Raw genomic sequence first — 27,299 nt, forward strand, 5'->3', positions numbered from 1 at the left:
CTACTGCAGACCTGGGTGTTTTTAATCTTACAGTAACCAGTCCTTGGCAACCTGCCTAAACATTGAGTAATCGCTGTTTTGTAAGAGAGCCCTGTTTGTAGCCCTCTGGAGAGGCTGGGATGGAGCTGTTAGAGTTGTCATGGACTTTTTGAGATTTGATGGCTGGTTAAAGCTTCACCTGGTACCTCAATGATGTGCTTCATTTGGAACTTGGCTGCATTTATCCCACGTTTATTTTGTGGGTCTTTCTGGTCTTTTCTGTTTCCTGATCTCTATCTCAGTAGGATTATGAAATGGATGATTTCTTAATATAAATGTTGATATCTTTCCATTATTTTCCTCCATGCTGTGCTCAGGTGCTGACCTTGAGAAAGAAGGGAGGGAAGAGAAAGAGAAGAGAAGCCAGAGTGAGGAGATTGGGGAGGAGGAGAGACCAACCCTGCAGCACACCGAGCAGCTGGTATGGAGCAGAAAATAAATCCTCTTTTCCTAATTCTTAAACCATTCCCATTCCCAAACTTGTGTAGAATAGCAATCGCACAAAAGGTACCTATTTAATCCCTTGCCGTGAGGTAAGGCCGTGAATAAAGACAATGTGTTATTGGCACCCTTGATAAAGATTAGCAAAACAGACTATAAAATAAATAATACAAACACTGAGACATATTGTAGGCTCAGGGAAATTGTATTAGTATTATTATTATACTAATACAATTGCTCAGAGAAAGAGATTTTGTTTAACAAGTAAAGCAGTTTTTCTCAAATTGTTTGGAACCCCTGTTTTCAATAGCGTTCAATACCTCGCCGTGCGAGGATAACGACACTGAGCCGTTAAAAATATATATATATATATATATTTGGAGAACACATTGGGAGGGATCTTAGACCATTCCTCCACACATAATCCTTCCAGGTCTTTGATATTCTTTGTCTGCGCCCTCTTCAATTCAAACCACAGTCCTGGTACTGGGTCAAATTCCTAATGCCATTGACCTTAACAAGAGCCCCAGGACCAGTGGAAGCTAAATAATAGCCTCATAACATCAAAGATCCACCACCATATTTTACAGTAGTTATGGGGTTCTTTTCTTCAGATGAGTCTTTCATTAGATGCAAAACCCACCACTAGTGAGCGTTGTCAAAGAGCTCTATTTTCATTTCATCTGAACATAACACTGGTTGCAATCCAAGTGCCAATGCTGTTTAGCAAACTACAGGTGTTTACGTTTTTTTGGATGACATGAAAATAGAGCTCTTTGGCAACTGTTGACAAAATATAGCTAACTGAAATCCTACATTAAAATCATCCGTCTTTATAAAAGTGTGTCTTTAGCAGTGATTTAAAAAGAGACATGGAATCTGCAAGCCTGATCTACTCTAGACTTTGGAATGGCCCACAGCACCCTGCCAGAGGATCTCAGGCTGTGTCCTGGCTCGTAGGGAGATCAAACATCTGAGATATAGGATTGAGCAAAACCAAGTCTAGTCTTAAAGGTAAAAATCCTTCCTCCTTCCAACAACCACAAATTCCTATAATTTACCATGTTAAATAACACTAATATGTGATAACAATATTTGTTGTGATTTTTCTTTCTTTACTTTTGTCGTTTTAATAAGGTTGGTAGCAACATGAAATGTGAAAATCATTTTGGAAATCTGTTGCATCTAAAGTCGACTACAAAACCCACAATGCATTGATCTCTCTATGGGTTGGCTGGATAGCTACCTAGCTTGTTAGCTAGCTAGTTAGCTAGTTAGCCACCCAGCTTGTTAGCTAGTTTGCCACCCAGCTTGTTAGCTAGTTTGCCACCCAGTATTGAAAACTGACATGTATGTTTGATGTTTTCGCAATCTTAAAGTCCTTTTCCTCTTAACTTCCAGTGTAGTGAGAGTGCTGGTCACAATGCCATGTCATGTCCGCGGTCTTTCTGCCTGTGTGAACGGCAAGAGATCAAATATACATGAAAACATGAAATGACCCCAGGAATCGATAGAACTTCGCTCAGCGATACCCTAAAACAATATAACATTCAAAATGGGTGAGTCTTTCCTTTTAAATGTGACTAATCCATCTTTTCTGAAAGTGACTGGTAACTAAAATAGGTCTGGTATGGTTACATTTTCTAAAATCAACATTTTGCCATCTCAGTCTCCAGACTTGAACCCCATTGAAAACCTGCTGTTTGAATTGAAGAGGGCAGTCCATAAGTGTAGAGGAAGGATATCAAGGATCTGGAAAATTGTGTTATGGAAGAATGGTCTAAGATCTCTCCCAATGTGTTCTCTGAACTCATAAAACACTTTAGAAAAATACTCAATGTATCCTCGCAAGGTGAGGTATTGAAAGCAATTGAAAACAGGGGTGGCAATCATTTTGACCCCTCTCTTTCTCTGAGCAATTGTATTAGTATAAAAAAATAATTTTTCCCCAAAAAAGTCTGCATACAATATCTCCGTATTTGTATTATTTATTTTATAGTCTTTTTTATTTGTCTTTAAAAAGGGTGCAAACAATTCTGGACCTGACTGAAGTACTGAGAGTTTTCTTCCAGAACTAAACCTACTGTATCTTACCTACTAACCATGATGGTCACCCTCCTCTGATCACAAAGATATGTGCATTGTGTAATGTGTGGTAAAAAAATGTGGTATGTATGTTTTGATACAGGTGAGGGACATCTGTAGCTTTTATTGAGGGACTCTGTGTGATAACAATGTAGCGCTACATTAGCACATTCTGAAACGACTTGGGCGTATCAGTGAAGCAACAACTCACAATGATTAAAAGTAGCAAAGCAGCCATCACACAGCCACACTGGCATCCAACAGGACATCAGCAGTCTGAGACATACTATTTTGTGCTTGAAGGATCTGAGTTTTTCTCCCCTTGATATCTAATCATAATAGTCAGAGTGGAGGACCCTGGAGACGGGCAATGTTAACTTCCGCTGGTCTGGAATGTGGGGAGGTGGGCAATGTTAACTTCTGCTGGTCTGGAATGTGGGGAGGTGGGCAATGTTAACTTCTGCTGGTCTGGAATGTGGGGAGGTGGGCAATGTTAACTTCCACTGGTCTGGAATGTGGGGAGGTGGGCAATGTTAACTTCTGCTGGTCTGGAATGTGGGGAGGTGGGCAATGTTAACTTCTGCTGGTCTGGAATGTGGGGAGGTGGGCAATGTTAACTTCTGCTGGTCTGGAATGTGGGAGGTGGGCAATGTTAACTTCTGCTGGTCTGGAATGTGGGGAGGTGGGCAATGTTAACTTCTGCTGGTCTGGAATGTGGGGAGGTGGGCAATGTTAACTTCTGCTGGTCTGGAATGTGGGGAGGTGGGCAATGTTAACTTCTGCTGGTCTGGAATGTGGGGAGGTGGGCAATGTTAACTTCTGCTGGTCTGGAATGTGGGGAGGTGGGCAATGTTAACTTCTGCTGGTCTGGAATGTGGGGAGGTGGGCAATGTTAACTTCCACTGGTCTGGAATGTGGGGAGGTGGGCAATGTTAACTTCTGCTGGTCTGGAATGTGGGGAGGTGGGCAATGTTAACTTCTGCTGGTCTGGAATGTGGGGAGGTGGGCAATGTTAACTTCTGCTGGTCTGGAATGTGGGAGGTGGGCAATGTTAACTTCTGCTGGTCTGGAATGTGGGGAGGTGGGCAATGTTAACTTCTGCTGGTCTGGAATGTGGGGAGGTGGGCAATGTTAACTCCACTGGTCTGGAATGTGGGGAGGTGGGCAATGTTACTTCCACTGGTCTGGAATGTGGGGAGGTGGGCAATGTTCTGCTGGTCTGGAATGTGGGGAGGTGGGCAATGTTAACTTCCACTGGTCTGGAATGTGGGGAGGTGGGCAATGTTAACTTCCACTGGTCTGGAATGTGGGGAGGTGGGCAATGTTAACTTCCACTGGTCTGGAATGTGGGGAGGTGGGCAATGTTAACTTCCACTGGTCTGGAATGTGGGGAGGTGGGCAATGTTAACTTCCACTGGTCTGGAATGTGGGGAGGTGGGCAATGTTAACTTCCACTGGTCTGGAATGTGGGAGGTGGGCAATGTTAACTTCCACTGGTCTGGAATGTGGGGAGGTGGGCAATGTTAACTTCCACTGGTCTGGAATGTGGGGAGGTGGGCAATGTTAACTTCCACTGGTCTGGAATGTGGGGAGGTGGGCAATGTTAACTTCCACTGGTCTGGAATGTGGGGAGGTGGGCAATGTTAACTTCCACTGGTCTGGGGAGGTGGGCAATGTTAACTTCCACTGGTCTGGAATGTGGGGAGGTGGGCAATGTTAACTTCCACTGGTCTGGAATGTGGGGAGGTGTTAACTTCCACTGGTCAATGTGGGGAGGTGGGCAAACTTCCACTGGTCTGGAATGTGGGGAGGTGGGCAATGTTAACTTCCACTGGTCTGGAATGTGGGGAGGTGGGCAATGTTAACTTCCACTGGTCTGGAATGTGGGGAGGTGGGCAATGTTAACTTCCACTGGTCTGGAATGTGGGGAGGTGGGCTAACTTCCACTGGTCTGGAATGTGGGGAGGTGGGCAATGTTAACTTCCACTGGTCTGGAATGTGGGAGGTGGGCTGGTCTGGTCTGGAATGTGGGAGGTGGGCAATGTTAACTTCTGCTGGTCTGGAATGTGGGGAGGTGGGCAATGTTAACTTCCACTGGTCTGGAATGTGGGGACTTCCAGGTGGGCTGCTGGTCTGGAATGTGGGGAGGTGGGCAATGTTAACTTCTGCTGGTCTGGAATGTGGGGAGGTGGGCAATGTTAACTTCCACTGGTCTGGAATGTGGGGAGGTGGGCAATGTTAACTTCCACTGGTCTGGAATGTGGGGAGGTGGGCAATGTTAACTTCTGCTGGTCTGGAATGTGGGGAGGTGGGCAATGTTAACTTCTGCTGGTCTGGAATGTGGGGAGGTGGGCAATGTTAACTTCTGCTGGTCTGGAATGTGGGGAGGTGGGCAATGTTAACTTCCACTGGTCTGGAATGTGGGGAGGAGGGCATCAGTCTGGGGCAACTCATTCCTCCTGGAGGAGGGAGAGAATGGCTGAAGGAGAGGAGGAGGTTAAAGTCTGGGTCTGGGAGTGTATCACGGAAGAATGGTTGGCTGGCTGTGCTGGTGCTGCTGAGGAGGAGCAGGGGGCTACACTGGACTCTAATCACTGCCATCTCAATGGAACACTGTTTACAGGCCAGAGTGAGAGGGAGTAAGGTTACCCACATACATGGTGGAGCACACAGACACGGCAGACACACACACGCACACACACGTGCACACACACACGTGCACACCCGAACACTCAATGAGGCACTGGTGTAGAGGCAGATGCAGAAGGTTTGGGGGAGGGGAGGAATTGGAGCACCAGGCAATGTGTTAAAGAGAAGACAGTGGCCGTAACAGAGTACGTGTTCACTTGATGTGACGAGGAAAAGACAGGAATATTAAACCAAATTGAGAGTTAGTATGAGAGGGAGAAAGAGAGCGAGAAGGAGCGTGTAGAGGAGAGTTTTGGCCGTCGTCATTGCTGAGGGCTGGGATGTTTGTCACGCTGTGAAGCTGAACGGAACACTCTAATTATATCTCATCAACTGTACCCCTGTCAACCAGCCCTCCACCTTCCTGTACGCTCTCAATGACACACACACACACACACACACACACACACACACACACACACACACACACACACACACACACACACACACACACACACACACCACCTTCCTGTACTCTCAATGACACACGCACACGCCACCTTCCTGTACTCTCTCAATGACACACACACACGCCACCTTCCTGTACTCTCTCAATGACACACACACACACACCACCTTCCTGTACTCTCTCAATGACACACACACACCACCTTCCTGTACTCTCTCAATGACACACACACACCACCTTCCTGTACTCTCTCAATGACACACACACACCTCCTTCCTGTACTCTCTCAATGACACACACCAACTTCCTGTACTCTCTCAATGACACACACCAACTTCCTGTACTCTCTCAATGACACACACCACCTTCCTGTACTCTCTCAATGACACACACACCACCTTCCTGTACTCTCTCAATGACACACACACACCACCTTCCTGTACTCTCTCAATGACACACACACACCACCTTCCTGTACTCTCAATGACACACACACACCACCTTCCTGTACTCTCTCAATGACACACAAACACAAACACGCACACACACACACACCACCTTCCTGTTCTCTCTCAATGACACACACCAACTTCCTGTACTCTCTCAATGACACACACCACCTTCCTGTACTCTCTCAATGACACACACACACCACCTTCCTGTACTCTCTCAATGACACACACACACCACCTTCCTGTACTCTCTCAATGACACACACACACCACCTTCCTGTACTCTCTCAATGACACACACACACCACCTTCCTGTACTCTCTCAATGACACACACACACCACCTTCCTGTACTCTCTCAATGACACACACACACCACCTTCCTGTACTCTCTCAATGACACACAAACACACGCACACACACACACACCACCTTCCTGTTCTCTCTCAATAACACACACCCACGCCACCTTCCTGTACTCTCTCAATGACACACACACACACACACACACACACACACACACACACACACACACACACACACACACACACACACACACACACACACACACACACACACACACACACACACACACACACACACACACACACACACACCACCTTCCTGTACTCTCTCAATGACACACACACACACACACACACCACCTTCCTGTACTCTCTCAATGACACACACACACACACCACCTTCCTGTTCTCTCTAAATGACACACACCACCAACCTGTACTCTCTCAATGACACACACACACACACACACCACCTTCCTGTACTCTCTCAATGACACACACACACACACCACCTTCCTGTTCTCTCTAAATGACACACACCACCAACCTGTACTCTCTCAATGACACACACACACACACCACCTTCCTGTTCTCTCTCAATGACACACACACACACACACACCACCTTCCTGTACTCTCTCAATGACACACACACACACCACCTTCCTGTACTCTCTCAATGACACACACACACACCACCTTCCTGTACTCTCTCAATGACACACACACACACACACACACACACACACACACACACACACACACACACACACACACACACACACACACACACACACACACACACACACACACACACACCACCTTCCTGTACTCTCTCAATGACACACACACACACACACACCACCTTCCTGTACTCTCTCAATGACACACACACACACACACACCACCTTCCTGTACTCTCTCAATGACACACACACACACACCACCTTCCTGTTCTCTCTAAATGACACACACCACCAACCTGTACTCTCTCAATGACACACACACACACACACACCACCTTACTGTACTCTCTCAATGACACACACACACACACCACCTTCCTGTTCTCTCTAAATGACACACACCACCAACCTGTACTCTCTCAATGACACACACACACACACCACCTTCCTGTTCTCTCTCAATGACACACACACACACACCACCTTCCTGTACTCTCTCAATGACACACACACACACCACCTTCCTGTACTCTCTCAATGACACACACACACACACACACACACACACACACACACACACACACACACACACACACACACACACACACACACACACACACACACACACACACACCACCTTCCTGTACTCTCTCAATGACACACACACACACACCACCTTCCTGTTCTCTCTAAATGACACACACCACCAACCTGTACTCTCTCAATGACACACACACACACACACATACACACACACACACCACCTTCCTGTACTCTCTCAATGACACACACACACACACACCACCTTCCTGTACTCTCTCAATGACACACACACACACACACACACCACCACCTTCCTGTACTCTCTCAATCACACACACACACACACACACACACACACACACACACACACACACACACACACACACACACACACACACACACACACACACACACACACACACACACACACACACACACACACACACACACACACGCCACCTTCCTGTACTCTCTAAATGACACACACCACCAACCTGTACTCTCTCAATGACACACACACACCACCTTCCTGTACTCTCTCAATGACACACACACACACACACACACACACACACACACACACACACACACACACACACACACACACACACACACACACACACACACACACACACACACACACACACACACACACACACACACACACACACACACACACACACACACACACCACCTTCCTGTACTCTCTCAATGACACACACACACACACACACCACCTTCCTGTACTCTCTCAATGACACACACACACACACCACCTTCCTGTTCTCTCTAAATGACACACACCACCAACCTGTACTCTCTCAATGACACACAAACACACGCACACACACACACACCACCTTCCTGTTCTCTCTCAATAACACACACCCACGCCACCTTCCTGTACTCTCTCAATGACACACACACACACACACACACACACACACACACACACACACACACACACACACACACACACACACACACACACACACACACACACACACACACACACACACACACACACACACACACACACACGCCACCTTCCTGTACTCTCTCAATGACACACACACACACACACACACACACACACACACACACACACACACACACACACACACACACACACACACACACACACACACACACACACACACACACACACACACACACGCCACCTTCCTGTACTCTCTCAATGACACACACACACACACACACACACACACACACACACACACACACACACACACACACACACACACACACACACACACACACACACACACACACACACACACACACCACCACCTTCCTGTACTCTCTCAATCACACACACACACACACACACACACACACACACACACACACACACACACACACACACACACACACACACACACACCACCTTCCTGTACTCTCTAAATGACACACACCACCAACCTGTACTCTCTCAATGACACACACACACCACCTTCCTGTACTCTCTCAATGACACACACACACACACACACACACACACACACACACACACACACACACACACACACACACACACACACACACACACACACACACCACCTTCCTGTACTCTCTCAATGACACACACACACACACACACACCACCTTCCTGTACTCTCTCAATGACACACACACACACCACCTTCCTGTTCTCTCTAAATGACACACACCACCAACCTGTACTCTCTCAATGACACACACACACACACACACCACCTTCCTGTACTCTCTCAATGACACACACACACACACCACCTTCCTGTTCTCTCTAAATGACACACACCACCAACCTGTACTCTCTCAATGACACACACACACACACCACCTTCCTGTTCTCTCTCAATGACACACACACACACACCACCTTCCTGTACTCTCTCAATGACACACACACACACCACCTTCCTGTACTCTCTCAATGACACACACACACACCACCTTCCTGTACTCTCTCAATGACACACACACACACACACACACACACACACACACACACACACACACACACACACACACACACACACACACACACACACACACACACACACACACACACACACACACACACACACACACACACACCACCTTCCTGTACTCTCTCAATGACACACACACACACACACACCACCTTCCTGTACTCTCTCAATGACACACACACACACACACACCACCTTCCTGTTCTCTCTAAATGACACACACCACCAACCTGTACTCTCTCAATGACACACACACACACACACACCACTCTCAATGACACACACACACACACCACCTTACTGTACTCTCTCAATGACACACACACACACACCACCTTCCTGTTTCTCTAAATGACACACACCACCAACCTGTACTCTCTCAATGACACACACACACACCACCTTCCTGTTCTCTCTCAATGACACACACACACACACCACCTTCCTGTACTCTCTCAATGACACACACACACACCACCTTCCTGTACTCTCTCAATGACACACACACACACACACACACACACACACACACACACACACACACACACACACACACACACACACACACACACACACACACACACACACACACACACACACACACACACACACACACACACACACACACCACCTTTCCTGTACTCTCTCAATGACACACACACACACACCACCTTCCTGTTCTCTCTAAATGACACACACCACCAACCTGTACTCTCTCAATGACACACACACACACACACACATACACACACACACACCACCTTCCTGTACTCTCTCAATGACACACACACACACACCACCTTCCTGTACTCTCTCAATGACACACACACACACACACACACCACCACCTTCCTGTACTCTCTCAATCAACACACACACACACACACACACACACACACACACACACACACACACACACACACACACACACACACACACACACACACACACACACACACACACACACACGCCACCTTCCTGTACTCTCTAAATGACACACCACCAACCTGTACTCTCTCAATGACACACACACACCACCTTCCTGTACTCTCTCAATGACACACACACACCACCTTCCTGTACTCTCTCAATGACACACACTCACACACACACACACACACACACACACACACACACACACACACACACACACACACACACACACACACACACACACACACACACACACACACACACACACACACACACACACCACCTTCCTGTACTCTCTCAATGACACACACACACACACACACCACCTTCCTGTACTCTCTCAATGACACACACACACACACACCACCTTCCTGTTCTCTCTAAATGACACACACCACCAACCTGTACTCTCTCAATGACACACACACACACACACACCACCTTCCTGTACTCTCTCAATGACACACACACACCACCACCTTCCTGTTCTCTCTAAATGACACACACCACCAACCTGTACTCTCTCAATGACACACACACACACACCACCTTCCTGTTCTCTCTCAATGACACACACACACACACCACCTTCCTGTACTCTCTCAATGACACACACACACACCACCTTCCTGTACTCTCTCAATGACACACACACACACCACCTTCCTGTACTCTCTCAATGACACACACACACACACACACACACACACACACACACACACACACACACACACACACACACACACACACACACACACACACACACACACACACACACACACACACACACACACACACACACACACACACACACACACACCACCTTCCTGTACTCTCTCAATGACACACACACACACACACACCACCTTCCTGTACTCTCTCAATGACACACACACACACACACACCACCTTCCTGTACTCTCTCAATGACACACACACACACCACCTTCCTGTTCTCTCTAAATGACACACACCACCAACCTGTACTCTCTCAATGACACACACACACACACCACCTTCCTGTTCTCTCTCAATGACACACACACACACACCACCTTCCTGTACTCTCTCAATGACACACACACACACCACCTTCCTGTACTCTCTCAATGACACACACACACCACCTTCCTGTACTCTCTCAATGACACACACACACACACACACACACACACACACACACACACACACACACACACACACACACACACACACACACACACACACACACACACACACACACACACACACACACACACACACACACACACCACCTTCCTGTACTCTCTCAATGACACACACACACACACACACCACCTTCCTGTACTCTCTCAATGACACACACACACACACCACCTTCCTGTTCTCTCTAAATGACACACACCACCAACCTGTACTCTCTCAATGACACACACACACACACACACCACCTTCCTGTACTCTCTCAATGACACACACACACACACCACCTTCCTGTTCTCTCTAAATGACACACACCACCAACCTGTACTCTCTCAATGACACACACACACACCACCTTCCTGTTCTCTCTCAATGACACACACACACACACCACCTTCCTGTACTCTCTCAATGACACACACACACACCACCTTCCTGTACTCTCTCAATGACACACACACACACCACCTTCCTGTACTCTCTCAATGACACACACACACACACACACACACACACACACACACACACACACACACACACACACACACACACACACACACACACACACACACACACCACCTTCCTGTACTCTCTCAATGACACACACACACACACACACACCACCTTCCTGTACTCTCTCAATGACACACACACACACACCACCTTCCTGTTCTCTCTAAATGACACACACCACCAACCTGTACTCTCTCAATGACACACACACACACACCACCTTCCTGTTCTCTCTCAATGACACACACACACACAGAATGCACCAATTTGTAAGTCGCTCTGGATAAGAGCGTCTGCTAAATGACTTAAATGTAAATGTAAATGTACTCTCTCAATGACACACACACACACCACCTTCCTGTACTCTCTCAATGACACACACACACCACCTTCCTGTACTCTCTCAATGACACACACACACACACACACACACACACACACACACACACACACACACACACACACACACACACACACACACACACACACACACACACACACACACACATGCCACCTTCCTGTACTCTCTAAATGACACACACCACCAACCTGTACTCTCTCAATGACACACACACACACCACCTTCCTGTACTCTCTCAATGACACACACACACCACCTTACTGTTCTCTCTCAATGACACACACACACACACACACACACACACACACACACACACACACACACACACACACACACACACACACACACACACACACACACACACACACACACACACACACACACACACACACACACACACACACACACACACCATCTTCCTGTTCTCTCTCAATGACACACACACACACACGTGGCCACGTGAGCGTGTGCGTACTTGAGCGTGTGCGTATCTGTGTGTGTTTGCATTTGAGTGCATGTCTGTGTTTGTGGCCATATCAGTGTGAGAAAGACAGAGATAGGGAGAGCTACAATATACAGAGAAATTCGGGCTTCAAAAATACCACGTCAATTTAGTCAATGTTTCCAAGTGCCCTACTTTCCCTGAAATGGGCAAGAGCATAAACAGGCGCTGACGAGAGTCATGAGATTAGAGGGAGGGAGAGGACGAGGGAGGGGAGAGACAGAAATTGAAATGAGCAGAGAGAGACTCATTTCTTGCTGATGGAACAGAACAGAAAACTGGGCATGAACTAAGTATGCCCTGAGAACAAACTCAATTCAGGTCCAAACTGTTGATGTCTGTTTTACAGATTCAGCTGATGTAATGCTGAAAAAGTCCATCTCAGTTCTCACAAATGAATGACCTAGAAAGTTAATATTTATCGGCTGGGGAGGCACACGGAATCAGAGACCCCTCATTATGGGCCGCTGGCACGCTGGCAGCATGTCACTTTCCTCTTGCCACAAGCCAACAGAAACTGCAAAGGGTGTCAGAAGAATAGCTCAGCCATCAATATTAACTTCCAAACAGAAATGTTAGTACACCAATAGCAAGACATCCAGTCCAAACAGAAATGTTAGTACACCAATAGCAAGACATCCAGTAGGCAAATAGAAAGAAAGTTTGCAACTACATGAAATATGCATTGGTTTTCCCAGTGTCGATCCCAGTGTGCATTTGGTCATTGTTTTGATTGTGTTTAATGTGGTGAATGTACTATCCTGGGTTGAGTGTATGGGAGCAAGAAGAGGGGGGAAGGGGGATGAGGGGAGACAGTGGTCAGCTGAAATCTCTTTATCGTCAGCTGACGAGTAGAGGGGGAGAGAATGAAAAGCGGGGGGGGGGGGGGACAGAGAGAGGGAACAGAGAGGGGAAATACATGGAAAAAGAGTGGGAGATAAAGAAGTCTGAGTGTCTGTAAACCCTAAATCGAGAACCTCTGTTAGTGTTCACAAACGATTCCTAATAAGGCTGTAACTGGCCTCCAACCTCTCTCTCCTGGAATAAGCTGCCAGGAAACTTTCCCTTCTAACTCTTCTCCTCTCGGAATATTAGAACCAGAAACAAACAAAAGGTGAACTATCGAGCAGAAATATGTACTAGCGAGCAGAAAGATGTACTATCGAGCAGAAAGAACATAAGCAGGCAGAAAAGCAGAGAAATGGCTAATTGAGGCTAAATATATCACACAGAGAGATTCTTAGGGACATACACAAGATGTTAGATATAGCCGACCCACCATATGACCATCCTACAGCATGACCAATTAAACTCTCAGGCCAACCCAACAAAGAAGCAGTATATTGACCAATACAAACCCAGCTTACACTACTCCGCCCTCGTGAGAGAGAGAGACTTCAACTACAAGGTTTGTCATTGTGACCCTGTAGGGCCTACACTCTTAGAAACAAGGGTTCCAAAAGGGTTCTTCGGCTGTCCACATAGGAGAACCTTTTTTGGTTCCAGGTAGAATCCTTTTCGGTTCCAGGTATAACCCTTTTTGGTTGCATGGAGAACCCTCTGTAGAAAGGGTTCTACCTGTAGCCAAAAATGGTTCTTCAACGGGTTCTCCTATGGGGATAACCAAAGAACCCTTTAAGGTTCAAGATTTTTTTCCACTGGCCTTACCCCTGCTGGTGTATCTATGGTATCCCCCCTTTGTGTACAATGTATTGGCAAATATCTTACAGTGGGTCGCTCCATTAGGAGTAGTTCTTCTACTTCTTCTGACTATGTTGTGGAAGTGTTTGATAGGTTTGTATGAATGTGTCTCTCTCTCCCCCCCAGGTGAGGTTTTGTGGGTAAACGTGTGACATCATGGCTCAGGTGCTGCACATGGACCCCAGCTTCCCAGGAGGTATGGTCCTAACTCTGCTCTTTCTATTTCTTAAAATCATAATACTGAATCATCTCCCACAAACTATCATGTGAGTGAATCATCTATTTCTCATGTAGGGACTGTTTCCCAGACACAGATTAAAACCATAAAGTCCTTTCATTGGAGGGTCTACCTTTGGCATGCTTTTCAGTCCAGGATTTAATTTAATCGGCCTTGGCCTGAAGTGTTTAACATCCAAAATAACTTACATCAACCTAAAGTCTTTAAATACCTTAAACCGATCAAGGTCTGGCTATAACCAACTCCTTTATTTATCAAACTTTGTTTCTACCTAATTTGTGTAGCTATTAGACTGCATACCCAAACATTCCGTATCCTCGAGAGATGATGCTATTTTCTGAAGTCTGAGTCCGAGATTAGATTGGCAGATTTCCGCTTGTTTTAACTCTATTTCCTGTTCCCTGCAGGGAAGCTTACCCCGTCCGCTCCCCCCTCTCTGCACGGGAAGGAGCAGGAGGCGCCCTACTCTGTGGAGACCCCCTACGGCTACCGTCTGGACCTAGACTTCCTCAAGTATGTCAACGACATTGAGAAGGGAAACACCATCAAGAAGGTCCCCGGTCAGCGCCGGCCCCGCTACGGGTCTCTGCCCCGGGGGTACGGCTACACGGGCTCCTGGTGGACCTCCACAGAGTCCCTGTGCTCCAACACCAGCCAGGACAGTCGCCAATCATCCTTCTCCTACTGCGCCCCGGGCTACCACCCACACAACTCCCACTCCCAGAGGCCCAGCTTCAGCACGGCCCGGGTGGAGAAGACCCTGCTGGACGCCCGCAGGAAGTTGGAGGAAGAGAAAGAAGGGGGCCCCAGGAGGTTCTCCAGCACACTTGGTAGCATGCACAACAGCATGGCCGGATCCACCACCTCCCTGAGCAGCGCCCACAGCTACAACCGCACCCATGGAGGAGGAACGGGCTCCTTCACCCCCATGAGCTCCGGCCTGTCCACGCCCGTGTCGCCCACCCCGGCCCACCTGCAGCATGTAAGAGAGCAGATGGCGGTGGCTCTGAGGAAGATCCGGGAACTGGAGGAGCAGGTGAAGACCATCCCCGTGCTACAGGTGAAGATCTCTGTGCTGCAGGAGGAGAAGAGGCAGCTAAGCGTCCAGCTGAAGAGCCAAAAGTTTCTGGGACACACCCTTGGCTTCGGCAGAGTGGGCCGGCCCCGAGGGGAGCTCTACATCGACATCCCAGAGGAGGATGTGAGCTCTGGAGCTGGAGCCACCATCAGGGTTGCAGCAGGGCCTCTGTCCCCCACCACTCCCACCACCCCTGAGGGCTCCAGGCCGCAGGCAGACTCAGGCTGTGAGATTGAGGACACGGTGATCGTGGGTGGAGCACGGCCGGCTGGGCAGAGGGAAGTGCGTACCATTGGGGTGGGATCAGAGGAGGCGAGGGGCAGCCAGCAGGTGGATGTGGGCATTGGGGTGAAGGAGCAGGACCTAGGGCTGGTGCCGGAGACAGAGGCCCTGAAGAGCCAGGTGGGCCAGCTGGAGGGCCAGCTGAAGAGTACGATGCAGGAGCTGCAGGCTGCCCAGCAGCAGGTGCAGGCAGCTAAGAGGGAGAGGCAGGTTCAGGCCCCCCAGGCAAACCACTCGGTCAGGGCCACCAGTCTGAGCTGGCAGGAGCAGCAGGGACACAGCCTGCAAACGGTAGTCAGCTTTACCCAGCAGCCCCATCACCGGGCACAGAGGACTGTGGGAATCCAGGTGTACACGCTGGAGCAACCAGCCACTGTGGTGGGGGTGGGCACGTTGCTCCGAGCAGAGGGGTGCAGCTCCCCCTCCCTCCCTCCAGGTGGTACAGTCCTGGAGGGAACCCACAGAGGACATGCACAGGCCCTGGGCCCAGAGGGTAGGTCTGACTTCAGTGATAAGTTACAAGTGATATCAAATTAAATGAAGTAGGTTTAAATGGGGTGGCAGGTAGTCTAGTGGTTAAGAGCGTTTGGCCAGTAACCTAAAGGTCACCGGTTCAAATCCATGAGCCGACTAGATGAAAGAGGATGTCGATGTGCCCCTGAACAGGGCACTTACCCCTATATGCTCCTGTAAAATGTACAAATGTTTTCTATAACAACTAGTCAAGTTAAAAATCACGTGTTTTCTTTGATTGTTGATCCCTTCCATCTTTTGTCCTCTTCCTTTCCATTCCTCCAGATGCAGCTGTTGAGCTGCCCATCGCCATCTCCTCCAAACAGGTCCGAGAGGTCCTAAGAAGTGAGCTGTCCACCTCTGTGCCTGTCACTAATCCTGCCATCGCCATTGATACCATTGGTAATCAGATGGCTTTGCTGCATCTGAAGGAAGGAGAGACACCCCAGCACACTGCCATAAACACCGTCCAGTCTCAAGAAGAGCCATCAAAGCCAGGTAGCTATGGACCGTACGACTCCTTACCTTAACCCTCCCGCTAACTGTCTCTGACGTAACATTACATTGTGGCAACATTGGGTCTTCTCTCCAGCTGCAGCAGCCTCTCCCCAGACAGCCCTGAGGTCCATTATGAAACGTAAGGCAGAAGGAGAACCTGGCTCTCCATCCACCAAGAAGAACCTGCAGTTCACTGGAGTCAATGGAGGGTACGTGTGTTATTGATAGTGTATGACATTGTTTACGTGTAACAGTGTATTCATGTTACACTACAGAAAGCGTGAGTTGACGTGTGTGATAGATCAGTTCTGTCCTGCAGGTATGAGTCCACCTCGTCAGACGACAGTAGCAGTGAGAGTTCAGAGGAGAGTGATGCCAGTGAATATCATGAGACCACAGAGAAACTCCCAGAAGCACCAGAGTCTGCAGCGGGACGGCACCAGCAATCAGCAGCAGTCCCAGTCTCCTCCACAAGGCTAGAGCATGTCACTCCGCTCCCAGCCACTACCGTCCAACCACCAGCCTGTCAACCTGCCTCTGAGCGGAGCACCAGCCAATCGGCAGCAGTCCCAGTCTCCTCCACAAGGCTAGAGCATGTCACTCCGCTCCCAGCCACTACCGTCCAACCACCAGCCTGTCAACCTGCCTCTGAGCGGAGCACCAGCCAATCGGCAGCAGTCCCAGTCTCCTCCACAAGGCTAGAGCATGTCACTCCGCTCCCAGCCACTACCGTCCAACCACCAGCCTGTCAACCTGCCTCTGAGCGGAGCACCAGCCAATCGGCAGCAGTCCCAGTCTCCTCCACAAGGCTAGAGCATGTCACTCCGCTCCCAGCCACTACCGTCCAACCACCAGCCTGCGAACCTGCCTCTGAGCGGAGCACCAGCCAATCAGCAACCGTAAGCATGGGACTGCAGCATCTAGCCACCTTATCACCAACCTTGAACACTGCCGTGCAACAATGTGCCTCTGACTCTGCTCCCACTGAGACGACCTACCCGTCTCCAGCCAATGACTGTGTCCGTCAGGGGAGTATTGTCCAATCATCGGTCCCAGACCCCATCCCTCAGGAGTGTACCTCCATAAATACTAGCACTGAACCCACTACACCTGAGCAGTGCATCGTGCAATCAGCTGCTACCTGTTCTGCACCCCCCAAGCCACCCAGATGCCAACCAGAAGCCACTAACCCGGAAGTAATGCAGGGTGTCACCCAATCAAATACCACTGATGTCACCGTTCAGCTAGATGCCATCAAATCACAAACTACTGACCTCGCCCCTCAGCATTGGGCCACCCAATCATCAGCTACTGAACAAAGCTCCCAGCAGAGGAGAGTCCAGTCACCAGCCTCGACACCAACACCTGGAAACGCCCCAAGTGCTGCTGGAGCAGCCAATCAAGAAACCAGGTAAACCAGCACAACCATTTAAAAACTCTAATCAGTAGATTCGTCAATCCATGAATGATCTCAAGTGCAGTATGATATTGTGTATGTGCGTGTGTGTGTTTGAATTTGCTGTGTTTTCTTTCATCTCTGTCAGACTGGAGTTCAGTGAGAGCCTGATGGCATCTCTCCATGCCCTGCAGAAAGCCCTGGGTGAACCAAATGCTTTCAGCCAGCACGCAGCAGTATGCTATTCTCTCTGCCCACCATGCCAGTTTAGATGACTTCATCTATGACTTGTCATTTCATATAGTCACATTCTACATGATTGTGTTCATGTAACTGACAGGGATTTGAACTCTGGTCTCCTGCACTTTACAATACTGGGTTATCCCATTAAGCTGTATCATAAACAGTGTGAGTTACTTTGACCAGTCCTGTCTGGTTGTTAGTCTCAGACCGCTCTCTGTGTTTTCCTCCCCAGAGGACAGCCTACACCACGGTGCTCCAGGAGTGGCTTCGTGTGTCCTGTCACAAGGCAGCTGACACTGCCATGGTCAGGGCCTATATGGATACCTTCTCCTCCGTCTCCCACAGCTGCTGAAGTTTGTGGTCAATATGGCCGACGGCAACGGCAACACGGCCCTGCACTACACCGTCTCCCACTCCAACTTCCCTGTGGTCAAGCTGCTGCTGGACACTGGTGAGTGACTGGGGGATGTGTGTGTTTACAGACAAGAGAATAGTGGTTTACTTTTATGGTGGACAAGTAAGTGTTTGGTTTGTTTGTACAGTACATGGATCAGCACTGTATGAATGTGTATATCTAACACAGACTTGTGGTCTGCCTCAGAGCCATAGATACCATTGACTGTATGTATAACCTTGATGTACTGTATGACTGTTAGTGGAATGGCTTAGGGATATAACTCCCATAATAAAGGTGTCCTGGTCGCTCTCTCCCTGTCAGGCCTGTGTAACGCTGACAAGCAGAACAAGGCCGGGTACACAGCCATCATGCTGACAGCTCTGGCTGCCTTCCACTCTGACAGTGACCTTCACACCGTCCTGCAGCTGCTGCGCACAGGGGACGTGAACGCCAAAGCCAGCCAGGTACACTATGCCCCCTGCTGGACAGCAGGCCTCCCTGCACACAGCCAAGCTCAGGCAGACCGATGACATCCCTCCCGAGCCCCTGACAGAATGGCTTTTTCAGCTACTTCAGTTAGATGGCTCCTTTGCATGTATGTTGCTGATAGCTCCACATTGTATCTATGTTCTGGTTATGTTGGGCCAGGACATGTCTTTTCTTGCCTCCAATGGTTTTGTAATTTTGTGTAAGAAAAGCTGACTGTTGGTGTTAGGCCAGCTCTTATAACTACTGCCTGGAGTTTTTCCAGGTCAGAAGGTCACACGATCAGGAGACTGGTAAAACTCGTGGCCTTCCTAACGGGTAACTGTTGTATGTTGTTAGGCGGGTCAGACGGCGTTAATGCTGGCAGTGAGTCACGGGCGAGGGGACATGGTACGGGCGCTCCTCTCCTGCGGGGCACAGGTCAACATCCGCGACGACGACGGCTCCACGGCGCTCATGTGTGCCTGCGAGCACGGCCACGTCGACATCGTGCGTCAGCTGCTGTCTGTGCCAGGCTGTGATGTCACTCTCACTGATAACGTGAGTCAACAAACCTTCTTCTAAATTTTACATAGCATTTTACTAGTTGCTTTCCCACCCCGTTTTCCCTACTCTCTGTCTAACAGCATCTGTGAGTCTCCCATGTCAATGCAGTGTCTTTGACTGTTTGTTTTCTACTCTCTCTTATTTTGCTCTCGGCGGTGCAGCTGTGTGCACCAGCTCCCAACCCTGTCTCTCATCCTTCCCTCAGCCTGACCTACTTTGTCTTGCCTTTCTCACCCTCTCTCTCTTTGGCAACCCAACCTATGGTTATCTCTCTCTCCACTAGGATGGCAGTTCAGCCCTGTCCATAGCCCTGGAGGCCAGTCAGAATGACATCGCTGTGCTTCTCTACGCTCACCTCAACTTCGCCAAGCCTCCTTCCCCTGTAAGTGTTGTCAAACAGAGAATTTCCTTTAACATTTCAACAAAAACCAACACACACTCATCAGGTGCATCGGGTGGTGATTTATAAATATTGTTTTACCCTCAAGGTATCACCAAAGTCTCCTCTTTTGGGATCCTCTCCCCCTCTGGTGAAACAAAGTGACCACACTGTAAGATACCTTTTGGAGAATTTAGCAGCACCTCTTCAACCAGCTCCTCAACCATTCCACCACAAGTGTTGATATCTGTGTATATGTGTGTGTGCGTTCGTGTGTGTGTGTGTGTGTGTGGGAGAGTGATTGTAATGGTCTTTTTCCTCTTCTCTCTGTCTGTTCTCTCTGTATGTGCACGTCAGCATGAAACCCAGCACTTGACACGATCCTAGCGCATCTTTTCTTGAAACGGAAAGGAATTCATCGTGATGCTGTACTCACATGTAGTTGTTTACGCACAAGAGTCCGTTGTTTGTTGTTGTTAGTGTCGGTTGAAATCAATCTCTGATAATAGTCACATGACAGAATAAGCCGTTCCCCTTGTTACAGATCAACACACAAACTCAACTCAGCAATAGTCCCACTTACATTCCTTTTGTGTCTTTTATTGCCACTAGATGAGCAAGATTGTATTACTTTACCGTAGTTCATTATTGTCGCTTATTGTTTTGTTTCCGTTGAATTTGTTACTTATTACTGTTCCAGCGATATATGTAATTCTATTTATCATTGATAATCGATCAGTTGCAGTGACACAGTCGGAATATGTTGTGTCTGATCACAATCATTTATGGAATGCATAAAGTCACCCATATCACTGTGAAATGATTAATTGACCCGTATCATTCTAAAACTACAAAATCACCCATTTCATTCTAAAATACACATATCTCTCTGAAGTGTCCTTTATCGATTGTATCAGTCAGCTGATTGGTGCTAAAACAATTCTGATACAGGACTCCAGTTTAATTCCGTACAAAAGATGGAGATTCCTACACAACCTTTATTTACCCGAGAGTATTTTTGATAGTGTCTTTTTATTCAATTCAAATGTCACATAGGTAACGGTATGGATCTCCAACACTGTTAAACAGATGACAACCTTTACACACAGCATTGCTACTTTAGATGTCAGACACCTAGCTGTGAAGAGGCCTACAGCACCCTTATCAGGACACTGTTGTTTTAAATTATGGTCTTACTGGCTAACTTCCAACCACATTTTAGTCGTCGTAACGGTTAACCATTTTTTCCCGAATTTTTATCCAAAGATCTTCCCCTCATAACAAACTCTTTTGTTACACTGTATGTTGTGGTGATCCGTCTGAGTGTGAAGATAATAATATGTGTTGACCAGACAGATAATTCCCAACAAAACATTTGGTAACGGCAACATTATCGTCGAGGTCAATAACATTTGTAATGTTCATGAGAAGGCAACTAGAAATGGTAGCTACTCAAACTGTCCCATAAAGGTACTACATTTCTGAAATGAAAGATTGTTTATTGTTTTGAATAAAGGATTTATGAGTGGTTTTACTGAGGGAAGGAGTGACGTGGGGTGTTTGGGTACTGACTAGGGTGTGTAAGGTGGTAGGCAAGGTTAAAATTCCTGTTCAGTGGCCACCCTTTTTGGATTGGTTGGTAACTAGAAAGTGACAGAATGGACTATGGAGCTATTGAAGAATTTGCATTGTAATATAGGTATACCAAAATTATAATAATATATGACATTATTCTACAGTAGTAGTGATGCATAAAATTATAATTTAAAAATGATTGATGTCCAGAATACAGAAATACACTGAGTATACCAAACATTAAGGACACCTTCCTCATGTGGAGTTGCCTCACCCTCTGAATGGCACACATACACAGTCATGTCTCAATTGTCTCAAGGCCTGAAAATCCTTCTTTAACCCGTCTCCTCCCCTTCGTCTACACTGGATTCACCTGGTCATAGACTGACCAGGTGAATCCAGCTAAAAGCTGTCATGGAAAGAGCAGGTGTTCTTAATCTTTTGTATACTCATTGGTGTCTCAATTTGGATTTGTCTTTAAGTCATCCCCCCCCACCTTTAATACAGGATTTCCTTCGCAATTAGATTTTATAACGTTTTATATTTGTTTTACATTCGTTTTTATACATTTATATTTGTATTACTTGTTCACAACTATAGGTTTACCTCCTGGCACATTTTGGTTTTGTTATTTTGCCTTCTGTAATATGATCAGTTTGTATTTTTCCCCATTTGGTTTTATGGTATTTGGATGAAAATAATAAATCAGCCTTCATCGTAAATCGTCTCTGTGTGTGTTTCTAGTAACAGTCGAAACTGGACCAATCTCTCTGATTAGAATAAGGCCTTCTTGAATCTTCAATACAACGTGGATGATACTGTAATTTATAATACATTCCAAGACAATGTTCTTCTGCCCTTACATAGGCTATTAGCCTAATCCGTCAAACTAATAATCATAATCACAATAATAAAAGTAGGCTATTAGCCTACTCTGCAGTGGGTATTGAACAGGACCTTGCACGCAATTAACGTTTGGCAAGGAGTTTGAATAGAGCATTTCTCGAGCCAGCTGTAGCCTAATTGTGCATGATTTGACCAACAGAGCGCGCTGCTGCATTTAGTGTATTTGTAGATTTCTTGGGCACGCCGCGCACGCTGTCATGTCTGCAGCAGACCAGCAGAGGACGCTGGTAAACTGTGTTTGTGTTGGAGACTAAACTACCCCCCCCCTGTTGCCCTCAAAAACAACAAAAACAAAACCATCAAAAGGGCAGACTTTGGCAAATAACCCAAATCCACTGCGCAGTGCTTAAGGCTGCCAAAAACCCCTTCTCAAAATCAAATCGCCTGCTGCCAATGCCATCAACATTATAAACACTTGAATCTGGTCTATTAATTACCTCATGCATTAGAAATGTTCCATTACGATTTCCAATCGTATGCCTATTGTATGTGACATAGGCCTATTGTAAACTAAAGTTGTGAGTTATTAACATGTTCGTCTTGATTTGGCTATGTCGCGAAGAATATAGATTTTGCCTCCGAAGAATCCATCATATTTTACATTTTGACACAGTTGACCCCATTGATTGATTGGTTTTGATTGATTTACTGGCCTATTGATATGTCAATTTTTAAAAAGTATGTGAAATTACGAAATGTACCTTCATTGTGATATACAAAAATGTGTTTAAATAAGTGAAACTAACGCATTGATGAAACTGAGACTGTATGGCCAATGAATGCCCCATGTATGGCCCATGGTACAAACAGGATAATGACAATCAGCATGACTTTCTTACAAAAAGGTCAAATGTTCAGAATGTGCCTGTATATGCTATTAATCGCCAATTGACCTCAAACAAGGAAAGTGACTCTGATGTCGTAGGGCATACTATCCCGGAAATAGTCTCTGAATCGAAGTACATTCATCCCATCCCAGTGCCACGCTAACTGAGCGACGAGGGTGGAACCAGAACACTGTGATAAAACTGACGCATGTTTCCTTTGAGATATGCAGAGACAAAGATAGATGCCCTTTCTCAATATCCACCCCACCTCTTGTTAGAGCACCAAATCTTCCAAATATGAGCTCACTGCTAGACAAGTTTAAATTCACATTATTTACAAATGTGTGTTCGTTTTCTAGGCCTATATACAGTACCAGTCAAACGTTTTGACACACCGACTCATTCAAGGGTTTTTATTTATTTGTACAATTTTGTAGAATAATAGTGAAGACCTAAACTATGAAATGACACATATGCAATCATGTAGTAACGAAAAAGTGTTAAACAAATCAAAATATATTTTATATTTGAGATTCCTCAAAGTAAGCCACCCTTGTGGCATGGTAGGGGTGATATACGGATGATAGCCCTATTTAAATGATCACGCCCATATTCTGTCAAGAACAGCTCAAACAAGCAAAGATAATATACAGTCCATCATTACTTTAAGACACAAAGGTCAATCTATGTGGAACATTTCCAGAACTTTGAAAGTTTCCTCATGTGCAGTCGCAAAAACCATCAAGTGCTGCGCATGTGTAGATTTGCTGGTGACACTGTTTGTGATTCAGATGTAAAGGCACACTTAACCATCATGGCTACCACAGCATTCTGCAGCAATATACCATCCCATCTGGTTTTGGCTTAGTGGGACTATCATTTGTTTTTCAACAGGAAAATGACCCAACACACCTCCAGGCTGTGTAAGGGCTAGTTGAACAAGAAGGAAAGTGATGAGTGCTGCATCAGATGACCTGGCCTCCACCAAATGGAGATGGATTGGGATGAGTTGGACCGCAGAGGGAAGGGAAAGCAGCCTACAAGTGCTTAGTATGTATGGGAATTGCTTCAAGAGTGTTGGAAAAGCATTCCAGGTGAAGCTGTATGAGTGAATGTGACAGGTAGCCTAGTGGTTAGAGTGTTAGGCCAGTAAACCAAAAGGTTGCTGTATCGAATCCTGGATCTGTCGTTCTGCCCCTGAACAAGGCAGTTAACCCACTGTTCCCCGGTAGGCTGTCATTGTAAATAATCATTTGTTCTTAACTTACTTGCCTAGTTAAATAAAGGTTACAAAAATAGAAAAATGCTAAGAGTGTGCAAAGCTGTCATCAAGGCAAAGGGTGGCTATTTGAAGAATCTCAAATATAAAATATATTTTTGGATTTGTTTAACACTTTTTTTGGTTGCAACATGATTCCATATGTGTTATTTCATAGTTTTGCTGTCTTCACTATTATTCTACAATGTAGGAAAATAGTAAAAATATAGAAAAACTCTTGAATGTGTAGGTGTGTCCAAACTTTTGACTGATACTGTATATGCAAATTCCGCCTACCCGAGGCAAATAAAAGTTATCCTGGGCAACATGATTGACTACCTTACTTTTCCTACAGACGTGTATTAGAAAACATGGAACGTTTTGATGTAATTACTATAACATAATACTGATGAATATATTGATCATTCCGTTGATAAGAATTCGTTGCTACATGTGATAGTTGACCAAATATACCCTCTCTCGTGACCCCAGAGTCAAAGAGAGGTTTCTCAACCTCACTTAGGCCAAAGTAAAGTAGGCTTGGCTACATTTTAATAATAATAATAATAATAATAATATATGCCATTTAGCAGACGCTTTTATCCAAAGCGATTTACAGTCATGTGTGCATACATTCTACGTATTTTCTAATGGCTCCTATTTTACTGCCCCCTCAAACAGAATGAAGTGAAGAGCATGGACCTGTGCTCAACAATATATTTTATTATTCATACAAAATGTCCTCTATAATAAAATATATATGTGTATTCCAATATAGAACATGTCTTTAGTTGTACTGTCTGCCTAGCGCAGAGATTACCACGGTCAGGAACTTCTGCCAGGCCGCTTGGACGTCTGGCGTGAAGCCGCGCCTCATCTGGGAGTCCAGATCAACAGTGAGGCAGTCGCCCAGCAGCTGGGAGAAGGAAACGATTGAAACATTAGTCATTTATTTGCAACAGCAGTATCCTCTTTGTCAGGAATTGTGAAAAACTGAGTTTAAATGTATTTGGCTAAGGTGTATGTAAACTTCCGACTTCAACTGTACATCGATTTTGAGAATTAATAATATATGCCCATTTATTCTTAAATAATATAACTTGTAAAGACCTCATGAGCTCAGTTCAACTGTCGTACCCCATCAGAACCCAAAATATAAGATTGTTTTACTCTTTGACTCTTTTTGTAAACCATTGACATGTAAACAGACACTGCATAGCCTCAAAACATGGTTAAAACTATAATTTTGGGATCATGGATAGTCAGTCCTTGCATCCGTAGCTCTGTCTACGATTTTGAGAGTGGTCACATCTCTCTATGCCCACCCCGCAGCTTTTTACCAAAACAGACCATGACTACTTTGTCATTGTTTCAACTAAGGATTCTAGCTTTATCCAGATCAACATGAGATACATTTTTGTTTATTAATAGCAATAAATCAGTTAGTCAAAAGAACCCTATAAAATACAAAATACATTCATCAGAAGCAGCACCTTTGACCTTAGGAAATTGTATTTTATAAATACTATCAATCCATTCATAATATATACATAGTCCTAATTAGCCTAATTATCTAATATATATTACTTTGTTATATCAAATCGTTTTTTCCATTTTGTTTATGTGGTCCTATGTCAAATAGTTTGTTCAATCTTGTTAATCAATAGCAAGTTCTAAGCGAGCCATTTGATTGATCTGTAGGCTACTATTTCAACTTTGTTCCCCTTCTCTGATTTAATTTATTTACTTCTAAACTTTTACTGCTAACTTCTCTAAGCACCGCTTTGTGTGGAAATGTTTTGCATATAGTTTCCATTTTCTTTATGAATACCTTTTTGACT

General features: G+C 46.2%; 1 protein-coding gene across 1 annotated transcript; it reads left to right on the forward strand.

Moving 5' to 3' along the window:
- On the forward strand, positions 1–25,370 carry LOC123999972 (KN motif and ankyrin repeat domain-containing protein 2-like). The gene is given in 13 exon segments (XM_046306031.1): positions 1–460; positions 14,963–15,032; positions 15,482–16,927; positions 17,233–17,445; positions 17,540–17,654; positions 17,765–18,856; positions 18,990–19,077; positions 19,317–19,413; positions 19,416–19,535; positions 19,803–19,945; positions 20,307–20,507; positions 20,797–20,895; positions 25,095–25,370. Coding segments are annotated over 12 exon segments (3,687 nt in total). The 5' UTR covers positions 1–460; positions 14,963–14,992; the 3' UTR covers positions 25,128–25,370.
- Positions 25,371–27,299: the final 1,929 nt, after the last annotated feature.

This window comes from Oncorhynchus gorbuscha, linkage group LG16 (assembly GCF_021184085.1).
Source record: "Oncorhynchus gorbuscha isolate QuinsamMale2020 ecotype Even-year linkage group LG16, OgorEven_v1.0, whole genome shotgun sequence".
Taxonomy (NCBI): domain Eukaryota; kingdom Metazoa; phylum Chordata; class Actinopteri; order Salmoniformes; family Salmonidae; genus Oncorhynchus; species Oncorhynchus gorbuscha.